Genomic DNA, 13,061 nt, shown 5'->3' with positions numbered 1-13,061 from the left:
GCCTACGAGGGACATGGCAAGAGAACACCCACCCCAGGCCATCCACACCCACCAGCACCCAGCCTTTCAGACACTGTTCTGGCACCCATGGCCTCCGGGGCCTCAGTCCAGACCACAGAGCTGGTCCTGGTGCGGGCCTGCGGCCTCCCCAAGCTGAGCCTGGATGGGGCCACCCCAGTACCCCAGGAGCACTGTCCCTTGCATAGGGGCTTGGAGTGGCCCCTGACACCTCAGCTGGCTCCTGTGCCAGCCAGATTCTCGGCAGGAAGAGTGAACAGACTTCCTTATGACCCCGCCAGCTCCCCAGCTTCTCCAGGGAGGGGCAGTCCTGGAAGGGTGTGCACAGAACTTCTCTGGGGACCTTAATCTGGGGTCCCCGGCAGGGCCAACGTCTGCCCCGGACAAGACAAGCGGGGCTCAGGTCAGGGGGCAGGCTACAGGGTGGTTGGGGTTGTGGCCCTGGCCCCGGGCAAAGTCCAGCCAAACCATCCATGGACAGAGGTAAGCGGACAGGAACACTGGGTATGCGGCCAGAGAGGGAGTGGGCCAGGAGCCCACATGGGCAAGCACGGACGTGTTTATTGGAGTTGTGCTCAGGAGTTTACAAGCGTATACAACATCCCATACAGAGCAGGGTTTGTGCAGAGCCAGCCAGCAGTCTGTGGAGACGGCCATGCCCTGGTCACCCTGGGCGCCTGACAAGCACACCAGGCCTGGCACAGCAGGACCAGGCAGACGCGTGCCCGCACACGCCACACGGCTGAGACTGGGAAAAGTGGGAAGGGACACGGCACCATTTTCATATTGTAGAAGCTTTTGTCTCTAAAAAATTTAAATATCCCTCTATGTGTACATAAATTTTAAAAGGTCATGGAAGCTTTACCCAGCCCTGGGACAGGGGTCCCTTCCTCCCCAGGAGGAGGGGTGGGGGCTAAGGGGCACAGCCACACCAGGGACAGGTGGGCAGCCTCCCATCCTGAGCAAACACTGGCCTGCCAAGGCCCAGACTACAGTGAGGGGGGGCAGGGGGCACCTGGGCTGGTCAGAATCGGAGCAGAAGGCTGGTGGCGGCAGCACCTAAGGGCTGGTGGGTGGCGCCCTTGGCAGGGGCCAGCACATCCCCACAACCCTCTTGGCCCACAGAGCAGGCGCCCTCAGGGGCACCCCGCTCCTCCTCCGGGGGCCCCCGCGGACCCCGCAGCCGCTGCTGCCGCTCCTGAGCCTGGCGGGCCCGGCTGGCAATGGCGCGCACGCGGCTCTGGCTGCGGGAGGAGGAGCGCCGCAGGAAGCCCGGGGCACCCACCACACCCTCCCCGGCAGGGCCCAGGCTGGTAGGCGATGTGATGTCCCCGGCCTGCTGGAACCCTGTGAGCCAGCGCAGCTGCTCCGTCAGGGCATCCGGCCGCGCCCTCCGCCCGGCCGGTCTTTCTCCAGCCAAGCCCAGGCTGCGGCCCAGGCTCTCCACGCGGGGAGCGAAGTCGTCTGCAGTCAGGTCCCCGAGGCTCTTAGACTTGGCAGCCACAGTGCAGTCCGGGAGGCCTGCCAGGGGGAAGCGGCGCCAGGGCGGCCCTGGGGCCAGGGGCGGGGGCTGCAGCCCGTCGGGCCCCACAGGCAGCTGGCCGGCAGCCCGCAGGTTGGGGTTGGATTTGCTCTTGGTCACAGCGGGTGGGTCCAGGCGGGCAACCGGGGCTGAGCAGGGCCGCAAGGGCAGACGTCCCCCCAGGGTCCCTGGGAGGCTGTCGCAGCCCAGGCCCAGGCCCAGGCCTGGCAGGGCGAGCTCGATGACCGTATCACTGGATGACAGGCTGGAGGACGAGGACACGCTGCCGCGGTGGCTGCCTGGCTCCAGCCGCTGCCATAGCCGGTCCCCTCCAGTGGCATCTAACGACACGGCGGGGCAGGGCCCGGCCAGGGGCCACCGTCCACCCAGAGACTCCGAGGGCACCTGCCCCTCGCTCTTGGCCCTTCTGGGCACGTGACCCAGAGCCTGGGGGTGGCCCTTGCCGTCTATATGGCCGCTGGGGGCCCCGTTGCAGGCCCCAGCAGGGGCCCCAGTGCTGCACGCCCACTGCCTGCTTCCCGGGGCTGGCTCAGCGCTCGCTTGGCTCCCTGTCCGGAGCTGGAGGGGCCTGGGAGCTCCCAGAGCCGCCCTTGGGGGGCTTGCCGAGTGGGCACTGGGCCCTGCAGAGCACTGGGGCCCTCCAGGGGCATGGCTGGGGGGAGTTGCCCCAGGCAGTAGGGGGCCGGGACCCAGGGCTGGCTCCTCGGCAATGGTTTCCAAGCTGCACAGCGAGGAGACCGACCTCTGCATGGAGAAGGGGCGGGGCTCTGTGGGGGAGAGAGAGAGGCCTGTGTCGGGAGTGGCCTGGGGCTTCGTGCCCACAGGACACCCGCATTCAGGCCCCTCCACGTGCATACAGCTGCCCCCATGCCCCCCTCCCTCCAGCCCACCCTCTGGTTCTACTGCTGCTGGGGAAGGAACTGGGTTCTATGCCCATAGGCAGGGGCCTCCCAAGGCCAGGGCAGCAGGGCACACGGGGGCCGGGCCCCGTTACCTGGCACTCGGCTGCTCTCAGTTCCTAACTAGGGAGGCAGCGTGGGGACAGAAAGGAGAACAGGGTGGTCAGCGGGTGTGGGGCTGGCCATGGACACAGGAGGGGAGGCTGGGCACGTGCAGGAGGGAGGCTCAGCTTCCAGCGCACCCTCCCCAGGTTGGGTCTGCTCCCTGTGACCAGGGTCGGCTCCCCAGTGAGCAGGGGCCACAAATAGGTCTGTCACTACCACCCCAAGGGCAGGGGCAAGGGGAGGGTCCAGAGCAGAGCTGCTCACACGTGTGTCCCCGTCCCCAGGGCTGAGGGCCACCTGCAATCTGCTCCCCTCACACTTTGCAAGCTGAAGCCCTGGCATCAAGGCTCCGAGCCCCTTCCAGGAGCCCAGGCCAGTCTTTCCAGAGGACTGCGGTTCAGGCCAGGGCTGGGGAGAGGTGGGAAGAGGGCCTGGAAACTGCCCTCGCATCCTGGCAGTCAGGCCAAGGAGGGAGGCTGGGCTGAGCACTGGAGCTGGTCTTCAGAGGTCACGCTTGGGCCTCCAGGCCTCGGCAAGCAGGGCCCAGCTCAGACTCCCCAGTCCCCTCCTGGGGTCACTTCCCAGCCTCAGAGGTGTCAGGCCCGCGGGGCACATCGTGGGCACACAGGGAGCTGGGGGCAGCAGGGCCCGCGGGACCAGCTGATGGAGCACAGACAGCACACGAAGGCCACGGTTCTGGACACGGAAGCGCAGCGGGATGCCGGCCAGGCCATGCGGGGTGGGGCGGGGCCAGCACGGGGACGCTGCCGAGGAGCGTCTGGTCTTACCGGTGGAGAACACGGGGGATTTACTTCTAATCTCCTCCAGCTTTTGAATGAACAGGGCGTTCATCTCCCTCTGCAGGGCCCCTGCCTGCCTGCGGGCACCCTCGGGCCAGCGGGTGGCCCCCTCAGGGCTGCCCGGGCTGCTGGAGTCTGAGGACACGGAGCCGCTGCCGCCCAGCCCTGGCTGCCGGGCCCTAGGGCCCTTGGGGGCTCCTCTGCTTCTCCCAGGGGCAGCGTGGGGGGCCCCCAGCGAGTCCTCCCAGGCACGAGGCTGCTGGCTGATAGCCAAGTGCCCGCCCTCAGGCTCCGGGCTGGGCAGCCGCCCCCTGCGCAGGCCCTCGGCATCCTCGCCAGCACAGGAGCCCACCACACACTTCATGCAGGTGGCAGCCATACCGGCAGGCCCGGGGCCTGCGGGCACCCGCGGGGGCTGCCCCTGCTCTGGACTCCTCTCCACCGGCGCCTTACCTCGGGGGCTGTAGCTGCCCGGCTCCTCCTGGGTTGGGGCCTCTGGGGTGGGGCCAGGGCTGGAGGGTGCCACATCGCCAGCCTCCCCCTCAGAGCCCATGTCCTGCAGGCCCAGGACCAGCTCTGGGAAGGCCTTGCGGCCTGGCTTCTGACTCTTGGTTGGGGCGCTGGCCGTGCGCCGCAGGAGCCGCTGGCTAACGGAGGGCCGGGGCAGGGGCCGCCCAGCAGCATGACTGTCCAGGGAGCCGGGCTTTGGGCCTCGGAGGAACAGGCCTTTTAGGCCCAGAGGCTGCTTGACCTGCAAAAGAAGGAGATACATAGGGGACAGCCGGACACTGGGAGCTGGAGACCTCCCAGCCCCATCCAGCTGAGCTCCAGAGGGTGCAGCCTGAGAGACCAGCTCGCTTTGAGGCACCACTCGGGGCTGAGCCTAAGGAGGAGGTTCTCCAGGGCGTCTCTACCAGGGTCAGCAGCGGCTGCATCTGCAGCCTCAACCCAGCCTGCACCAGGTGGAGTGAGTGGGTGCTGGCAGAGGGGCTGCAGGTCTCAGGGCAAGTGTCCCAGGAAGGGCTGGAGGGTCTCCTAAGCAGAGACCTGGGCCCCAGCCCCGTGCCCACTGCACGTTGCACCCCTCCAGCCCTTGGCCCCCAGCTCTGAGGGCAGGCTGGCACAGGGCTGGTGCAGAGAGCGCTGCAGGGTAAGATCCCAATGGAGCAGCCCCAGTCCCATTCACCCACCCCAGGCACTGTGGCCGAGGCAGCAAGCACAGCCAGGTGTAGCCCCGTGCTCTCGCCCAGGCCCCTGCCCGGCCCACTGTCTGGAGGTGCTGCTTCTTCCAGGAAGCCTTTCCGGGCTCCTGCCAGGCCATGCTCCCAGCCTTGCCCTGCTCTCTGGTCATGGGGCCTCAGGAGCAGAGCCCACGCTCACTTGGTGCCCACTGAACCAATGCTGGTCCAGGGCCTTCCCGGGCAGCTGGGCCCAGGAAGTCCCTGCAAGGCCTCTCCCCGTAGCCTCCCTGCCTGAAGAGGGCAGCCAGGGTCCCCAGGACCGGCTGACAAGTGCCTCGGTCAACACCGGACAGGCCAACTGGGTCCTCGCATGCAGAGACCCTGCAAACAGTCACGGTGCCCATGACATGGAGCACGTCAGGGTGGAGGCGTTAGTGGCCAGCACTTGAATCAGCTGCCTGATTCAAGATCCCAAATCCAGAGCAATTTGGTCAGAGTCAGCGAGAAAGTCATTTAGAGGAAGGTCCAGAATTCAAGCTCAGAGCTCCTGCTCCCTGGGGCCTCTCCCCTCCTCTCCGCCCCTAGCACGGGGCATCGAGGCACAGAGAGATCAGAGGGGCACGCAGGCTGTGGGTGGGGGGGCACACAGAAGGAGGGGGAGGGAAGAGCACAGGCGCCAGGAGGGCCAGCAGCTAGAGGACCAGACACAGGGAGGGGCAAGAAGAGACGGGCCGGACCTTGGGGCGGACACATGGGAGGCCTGGCTGAAGTCCTGGACCTGCCTCGTAAATGCTGCTCTGTGCCTGAGGATGGCCCCAGGGACCCAGAACCACATCCCGACCCACGTCACGTGAGCTGACAGTCTGCAAAATGCTACCAGGAATCACAGATGCTAACGGGGTGGCCTGAGCATGCAGGTGGGGGCGGGCAGGCCACGCCGCCCCCGCGCTGGGGTACCTTCGAGCTCCTAACAGAGCTGTGCTTCTAAAAGTAGACTTTGGACACACAGAAGCCCACTGCAAGACCAAAGAGACAGAGTGAGGCCGTGAGACACCAACAGCAGGCGTGCAGCGAAGAGACGGAGACACAGGACAGACAGGGCGACCACGCACGCACGATGGAGCTGGGAGGCCTGCGGGGTCCCCGCTGGCAGCACCCGGGGTCAAGGAGCGAGGCAGGAGAAAGACAGTTAGTGCCGGCAGGCGCGCGGGCCCCCGTGTGTGCCTGACAGACCACCTCCTACAGCCCCGCTGGGCCCCGGACACAGAACCGGGGACCCCTGGGCCCTGCACACTGGGGAAGTGGGAGCAGACCCTCTCCTGGGATAAATGTGCTGGGATGAGGGGGAGACAGGAGGCAAAGCCAGGCAGATGCCTTCAACAATAGACAGAGAACTGGGGGCCCCAAGCCGTAGAGGGGGGCTCAGGGGAGACGGGAGGGACCAGGGGTGCCCGAGAAGGACCATGGCTCCCACATCCTGGCAGACATGGAGGCAGGGCTGGCGGAGGTTCATCGGGGGCCCCACCAACCCCTTCCTGGATGGAGACACAGGCCCATCAAGATATCCACCAAGGACAGAGATGAAAGGGGTGGGGTGGGGCTGGTGTGCCCCATATGACAAGTGACCTTGTAGGTGGCACTCACCTTACCACTGATGTCACTGACGGCCACGTGGACAAAGATAGAGGCTTCTTCCATCCCCTCCAGGTACACGTGCCGATAGCCTGAAACAGCAGGGGGCGTTCTCACCCCAGCGCCATGCTCTACTTAAAGGTCCTGAGGCCCTGATTACAACCCAAGAGCTGGATCCTGGGGACTCTGCTTCCTCCAGGAAGCCTCCCAGAACTGCCTCAGCTGCAAGGATCTTTTCCTCCTCTGGGAGCTGAGGGGTTCTGTGGTTAGAACTCCCCTCCCCCATCCAGCCACACAGTGCTATGGCCTTGAACCCTCCTCCTCAGCGCCCGCAGTGTCCCCAGGCCCAAGAGAGGCAGGAGCCAACTCGCCCCATCCTAGAGCCCTCTGCTGGCCCTCAGGGGACACACTGTAGGGGCACTGGCCCCGGGCTCTGCCCTCCCCCACCCTCACAGGACCCCTGCACACCTGGCATCATGCTGCTGAAGGCCAGCGTCCTTTGGCCGATGAAGTCACGCCCAATGGGGTCGTGGTCCCAGACGAGGAAGCGTACTAGCGCTATCTCAGGCATGTGCACCGTGAACACCAGGGTCTCCTCCCACATGGGGTTGAATCCTGGAAGCCACCAGGAGGCGGTGTCTGTCACCTTTGTCCCATCCCCACCTCTCAGGCAGGCCTGTCCCCATCACAGCTCCAACCCGGAGGCCACCTGGGCCCACACCCTCTCCCAGCAGCTTCTCCTAGGCTGGCTGCCGGCACAGAGAAGCAACACTGGAAGGCCAGGTGGCTGTCACTGGGCTCCCCACCAAGAGGGCAGCCTGGCCAGTTATGTGAGTTACAGGCTGCAGCCCTTGCCCTTCCCTACCTGGTCAGCCAGCATCACCAGCACAGGAGTTGTGATGGGGCCTGGGGGCACAGGCTGGCCTCTGGGTGCCCACGCCCCTCCTGCACCCCCACCCCGCCCACATGCTCACCGTTGTCGTCCACCACTCGGGTCTGCTCCTTGTTGCAGTCCACCGGGAGCCCGATGACCTCCACCTCCACGAAGGGGTCGATGATCTGGTACACAGGGCAGGGTAGCACCGCGGGCCAGGCCAACAGCCAGGCCCTCCCGCCTGCCCAGGCCCTCCTGCCTACCTCCCCTCGGTCCCCCAGCATCGAGTCCCGCGGCTTGGGCAGCTGCTGACCACTGATGATCCGCAGCACCAGCTGCTTCTTGAGCTGCCCAGGCAGGGGGTCCTCGGAGTTAGGGTTGAAGATGCCTATGGGGGGCCGGGACAAGAGGATGAGCAGGCAAGGTGAGCCCCTGACTGGCTCACTGGGGCAGCCCCAGGGCACCCACTCCCACCTCTACCCCATCAACCAGACGGGAGTCCCAGGTGCAGGACAGGGAGGGGAGGCAATGCTCCAGTGCAGGGGTGTCGAGGGGCCGGTCACCTCTGTGACCACCCCGTGATGTGGTCCCAGCTCATTTCCTCCATGGGTGAACCATAGGGCCTCAGCGTGGGTGCAAGGCCACACTGCCTCTGGATGGGGGACTGGGTGCCCAGGGATGGGGTCCAGGGTGACAGCAGGAAAAGACCCACAGGTTGCTTTCAGCACATACGGGAGAAGCTGAGGTGTCTGAGAAGGAGGAGCAAGTGCCCAGCCAGACCTCACTCAAGGGCGCCTCACCCAGGGAGCTTCGTGTAGGGGCGGGCTGGGGAAGGGCTCCAGATCCTGGCATGGTGGGGGTTCCGGGGCCATGTTCTCACCCTGGCACATGCACTGAGGCTTGAGCACGTAGCCACAGCTGCCGTTGGCGCTGAACTTGGCCCGGTTCAGCTGCAGCATACGCCCCTCCGACTGGTAGTTCAGGGCGACTGCCAGGAAGAACGCAAGGGGGCTGGGTCAGCGCCGGGTGCACGCGTCCCACCTCTGCACTGCCGGTGAGCCCAAGTCTGCTAGGGTCACACTGGGCACAACCAGGGCTGTGCGACCTGGCAGGACTTTCTTAGAGCCAAAACAGCTGCCCCGGCGCAGGGGCAGAGCTTGGGCAGACTGGGTCTTTCACCACCTGACCCTGGAGTCCTAAGGTCCCCGCCCTCAGGGCTCCCACCAGTGCCATCCTGGTGAGGGTGACTGGATACCTCCAAGATTCTCCAGAGTCAGGGGCGAGAGAGCTAAGCAGAGCGACTGCGGAGTCCGGCCACCTCCCCCTCGCTGCCCCGGCCGCCTTTGCTGCCCCAGGGCCCAGGCACCCACCCATCTGGCAGCCGGCGTTCCAGAAGGGCTGCGGGTTGTAGTTGCTGGAGTCCACGCGGTAGGAGGAGGGGTAGATGCGCGAGAGCTGGTGCTGGTTGAAGCGCAAGTACTGCGCCGGCTTCTGCTGCAGGATCTGCTGAGCCTTGGTCTCGCTGAAGGAGGACACCTGCCAACTGGACGCCACTGTGGGCCGAACGGGTACGGTCAGGGCACCGGGTCTGGGAGCACCCCCCTCTGGACTCCGCCCCAATGGCCCTGCCCCTCCCGGCGCACTGTTCCCAATGACCCCGCCCCTCTATGGCACCGCCCACATCCATGGCCACGCCCCTCCAGGGCCCTGCCCCCAATGCTCAACCCCCACGGCCCCGCCCCAATGTCCCAGACCCCGAGGGCCCCCAGGGCCTTGCCCTGTCCCCATGCTCCCATCCCAATGGCCCCCGCTCCTCCCAGGGCCCCACTTGTAGCGGCCCCTCACCCTCCGTCTCCACGTCGTGGGTGCCCACAGACTTAGTGTACTTGACCAGGTCCGAGAGGGCCCGAGACAGCTTCATAGTCTTCTTCTGCCGGGCGGCCCTGCGGGAGGGAGTTGTTGGGGTCAGGACCTGGGTCTCACTCCTCCCCTTGAAGCTCTGGGGAGCGTGTATCAGGCACCCACTGTGCCCGAGTATTCCAGGGCTCGGGTCACACATGGATGCACTGAGAGGGGACGCTGGGGAAGGGGGCAGGTGCTGAACCTACGGAGGAGCACCGACCCTGACCAATCCTAAGGAAAGGAGCACGGGGAGCTGCCGGCCCTGCACCCGGGGGGCCCTGCCTCGGGCCTCCATGCCCCCTCTGAGCCTGCGCATCTGACGCCTGCTGTTGCCGAAACAATGGCCTCAGCACTTTCCACGCAGCCATCTCTTCAAGGGCGGAGGATGGAGGTGGGCACTGACCCCCGGCTCTGGCTGACTTGCGAGTCCAGGTCCTCGTCCCCCTCCTCCACACTGGCCGCCTTCTTCAGCTTGCTGCTCTTTTTCTGTGCAGAAGGAGGGCAGAGTCAAGATGGGTGGAGCCTCAGGCTTGGGGAAAGAAGGACCTGCTGACCTGGGGTCCTGGCACCCACGCTGCAGCTGGGCCTGCCCCTCCTCTGCAGTGCCCTGCTCAACCTGGGCCCTGGAGGACCTGAGCTCTGGGCATTGGCCACTGTTGACCAAGGGAGGGCCATAGAGACACCTGCTTCATCCAGCCCTGATCAAGGCTCCACACTTGGCACCTGTAGCCCGAGAAGGCAGCCAGGAATCCCAGGGACCCTCAGGGCTGGAGAAGCCTCCACCCCACCTCTAGCTGGGGGACATAGGGGCAGGCTCCCTGCCTGGGAGCCTGGCAGACCTTGCGCTTGGAGAAGCTGCCCACGAGGAGCCGGCTGTTCCGACGGCTGGTTCCAGCCTCCTCCCCGATCTCCACGTCCTCCTCGAGCTGGAAGCAGAGACAAACAGGGGGCCAAGTGAGCCCGGCCTCTGACCAGGCCGGGGGCATGGGCAGGCAGCTCCTCCCAGTGGCTTCTTCCTGGAAGAAGAGGAGCTGAGAGGGGGCTGGAGGAAGGGGGTAGCTGGGCCTTGGGCTGGCCACTGTCCCAGGCCCTCAGGAGGCAGAGTCGCCACCCACATGGGGTACAAAGAGGCAGTTTCCAGGAGCAGGGGCCTGGCCAAATCAGCTCCCCACAATGTCCCACTCTAAACTCACTAAGTGCCCAGTTCTGATTCTTCCCCATGGATAGTGATTGCATAATGAATACCATCAGTGTGTCTGGAATATTCCGTGGAATGCCTGCTTATGTAATCCTCGTTCGAGGATCCCAAGCTCAGGAGCCCTGACCTGCTTCTCACAGCGGCAGAGGTGTTACCTCCTTAGACAGTCCCCAGGGCTGTAGCCATCCACTGCTTGCACTTGGGGCTGCAGCAAGACTCCTGAAGCCACAGGACCGAGCCTCCTCACCACCATTTACAGAACACACATGTGGGCAGCTCCCTTCCCAGCCCCTGCCCCCTTCACCAGGCGGGGGCCCAGTCCTGGCAGCACTGTGGCCTGTCCACCTCTGTCATCTGTCATTGAAGCCCAAAGCTGTCATCCATGAAAGTGAAAGTCACTCTGTGGTGTCTGACTCTTTGTGACAACATGGACTATACAGTCCATAGAATTCTCCAGGCCAGAATATTGGAGTGGGTAGCCATTCCCTTCTCCAGGGGATCTTTCCAACCCAGGGATCGAACCCAGGTCTCCCGCATTGCAAGCAGATTCTTTACCTGCTGAGACATCTAGGGAAGCCCAGGCTGAAGCTCAGTTACACCCCTGGAGTGCCCGGTCCCTGAGGCCACTCGCTGCAGCCACCACCAACTGCCCCCCCAGCCCCTTCCACAGAGGCCCCCACAACCCTCCCAGGTTTGCTCAGGGTGTGCCTACCACACCATGGCAGGAGCTGGTTTTGAAGCCGATGTTCCCTGTCAGGGAGGGGCTTCAGCCAAACGTACACACCCTGTGTGTGAGCTTGTACACACACCCCTGGGGGCACCCCTGCACATACTCCTCCCTCAGTCCGCTGGCCTCAACCAGCGGATGAGCAGAACCCTTCAGGTCTGGGTTCTGGTCACCAAGCAGGGAGCCTGGAGCTGGAGTGAGGGATAGGAGGCCCTCAGGCCCAGCAAAGAGGGGTGGGGACAGCCACAGGCCCATCCCCCCAGATGCCTTCTCTGCTCTCGTGCTAGAGAAGGGGCACCTGGCTGGAGACACTGCCTGCAGTGTCAGGAGGCTCCCAGGAGTCGCCCGCCCCCCACCAATTCTGCTGCTCTTCTGACCCCGGTCCCCTCCTCCACCGCCCGGGGAGTCCTGTCTCCCACCGGCTGGCAGGCTACATGGAGGGGCGCTGGCAAATCCCAAGCTGCAGACCCTGGGTAACAGAGGTGCTCAGGAAACCCATGAGCTGGCAGAGGTGTGGGAATCTGTGTTCATGGTGTTTGCAGCCAGGAAGGCTGACACACTTCTTGGCTCTTTAACCCTCACCTGAAACCCCATGGTCACCCAGCATAGCAGTACCCCTGAATCTGGGCACAGAGCAAAGAGGTGCATGCTGGCCCGGCATCCTAAAGAGGTACTGTGGCCAGGGCCGGAATCTGCTGTCACCCAACCCCTCCCCTGGCACCCCAGCTTGGCAGAGAGACAGCACCCCTCTCCATCCTCGGCGGTGGGGGTGTGTGGGCAGCAGGGCCATGTCAGCCCCTCCTACCAGCACACAGAGCCGGATGTATCTTGTCTCGCAAAATGGGGTCTGCAAGACCAACTGGCACCCTCCTAGCCCTAGGGCCAGCCACCCTGCCCATCACAGCCCCCACGGGTTTCCCCCCAGACCACTCTGCTGATGTGACCCCCCTCCAGTGTCAGCCAGTCCCTCCAGATGGCACCATAGCCGCTGGTCCTGGCCAGCCCAGCCTGGCCCCCAGGCTTTATGTCTGCCCTGACAGCCGCCACACTGTTCTCCCTGCGAAGGTACTTCCCGGAGCTCAGCTGCAGTTCCCTGTGAGGCTGGGGGCCTCTGGACAGGAGGCAGCTGGACAGCTGCCAGGACTCACCACTCTGAGCCCCTCCCGGTCACCACCAGACCCCCGAGGCCATGCCCAAGTCCTCTTCTGGGAGGAGCTGGAGGTGCCTCGGGGGCTGCCATACGCTCCTGCCCACAGGTGGGGAGGGTGGAGGCTAGAGGAGTTGCCCACAGACCTCTAGGGACAAATTGTCAGCCATACACATGGGGAGGCCCCACCGTGGTCATCTGCCTTGTGACACTCACGGCTGCAGGTGTCTCAAGAAGAGACTCCGAAGAGCCAGGTGTGAGCTCCTGGAGGACCCGGGGTGGATATATGCACCAGGGGCAGTGTATGTGCGCATGGGTGTGTGTGTGTGTGCAGATGTAGGTGTGTGTGTGCACAGGTGAGTGCGCAGGTGTATGTAGGTGTGTGTGTGCAGGTGAGTGTGCAGGTGTGCAGAGACCTCACGTGCCAGCCCCTCTCCCAGCTGCAGGCAACCCGCCTCATAGCCTCTGGGCACTCACCTTTTTGGCCTCTGCCTTGTGCCCAAGCTTGCCAGGTGGGGGCAGCGTGGACACGGTGAAGTCGCTGGGGTCCTCGCAGTCCCGAATCTTGGACTCCTTCATTAGGGAATCCAGTTTCCTCTTGGCAATGTTTTCCACACGTTTCCGGTTGGTGGAGGCCTGCGAGAGGCGGACAGCCAGCTCATTGGCCTTCATCCCCAGCCTGCGGGCAGCAGTGTGGACAGCGTTTGGGGTCTCGGCAGGGTCAGTGCCACCCCACCGCTCCTCTCACACTTGGCACTGGCCACAGGCTCACTCCTGCATCAACGTGCTGGTCCTCACCCCCCACCCTGCTCCCCCCGGGGTGCACAGTAGGTGTGCAATTTGTCCTGGGGCCCCAGATGGTGTCAGCAGGCTCAGGCCCAGCTGATTCCAACACCCGCCTCCTTCAGCTGCACCGCGTTGCTGTGGGACCCGCAGACGAATCATGGGCGCCCAGCTGCCATTATGTGCTCGGGGCGGCTCAAGATCGGAAACCGACCACTAGCCACCTTGTGTCTGGAGGAGATGAATGGGGGT

General features: G+C 64.8%; 1 protein-coding gene across 1 annotated transcript in view; it reads right to left on the bottom strand.

Annotated features, from left to right (window-relative positions):
* Nucleotides 1-559: 559 nt before the first annotated feature.
* Nucleotides 560-13,061, bottom strand: part of PLCH2 (phospholipase C eta 2) — a 34,005-nt gene continuing 21,503 nt past the window's right edge. The window contains exons 11-22 of the mRNA XM_070474162.1: nt 12,504-12,662; nt 9,794-9,880; nt 9,358-9,440; nt 8,898-8,995; nt 8,423-8,605; nt 7,933-8,040; nt 7,316-7,440; nt 7,153-7,237; nt 6,647-6,793; nt 6,191-6,270; nt 3,819-4,116; nt 560-2,328 (exon numbers count right to left, since the gene is read on the bottom strand). Coding sequence (XP_070330263.1) covers nt 1,043-2,328; nt 3,819-4,116; nt 6,191-6,270; nt 6,647-6,793; nt 7,153-7,237; nt 7,316-7,440; nt 7,933-8,040; nt 8,423-8,605; nt 8,898-8,995; nt 9,358-9,440; nt 9,794-9,880; nt 12,504-12,662 — 2,739 coding nt within the window. The 3' untranslated portion in view covers nt 560-1,042. The remainder of the gene's footprint in view (nt 2,329-3,818; nt 4,117-6,190; nt 6,271-6,646; nt 6,794-7,152; nt 7,238-7,315; nt 7,441-7,932; nt 8,041-8,422; nt 8,606-8,897; nt 8,996-9,357; nt 9,441-9,793; nt 9,881-12,503; nt 12,663-13,061) is intronic.

This window comes from Odocoileus virginianus, chromosome 11, assembly GCF_023699985.2.
Source record: "Odocoileus virginianus isolate 20LAN1187 ecotype Illinois chromosome 11, Ovbor_1.2, whole genome shotgun sequence".
Lineage (NCBI taxonomy): Eukaryota > Metazoa > Chordata > Mammalia > Artiodactyla > Cervidae > Odocoileus > Odocoileus virginianus.
The sequence above is the reverse complement of the archived record's forward strand: the minus strand, read 5'-3'. Positions and strand labels throughout refer to the sequence as shown.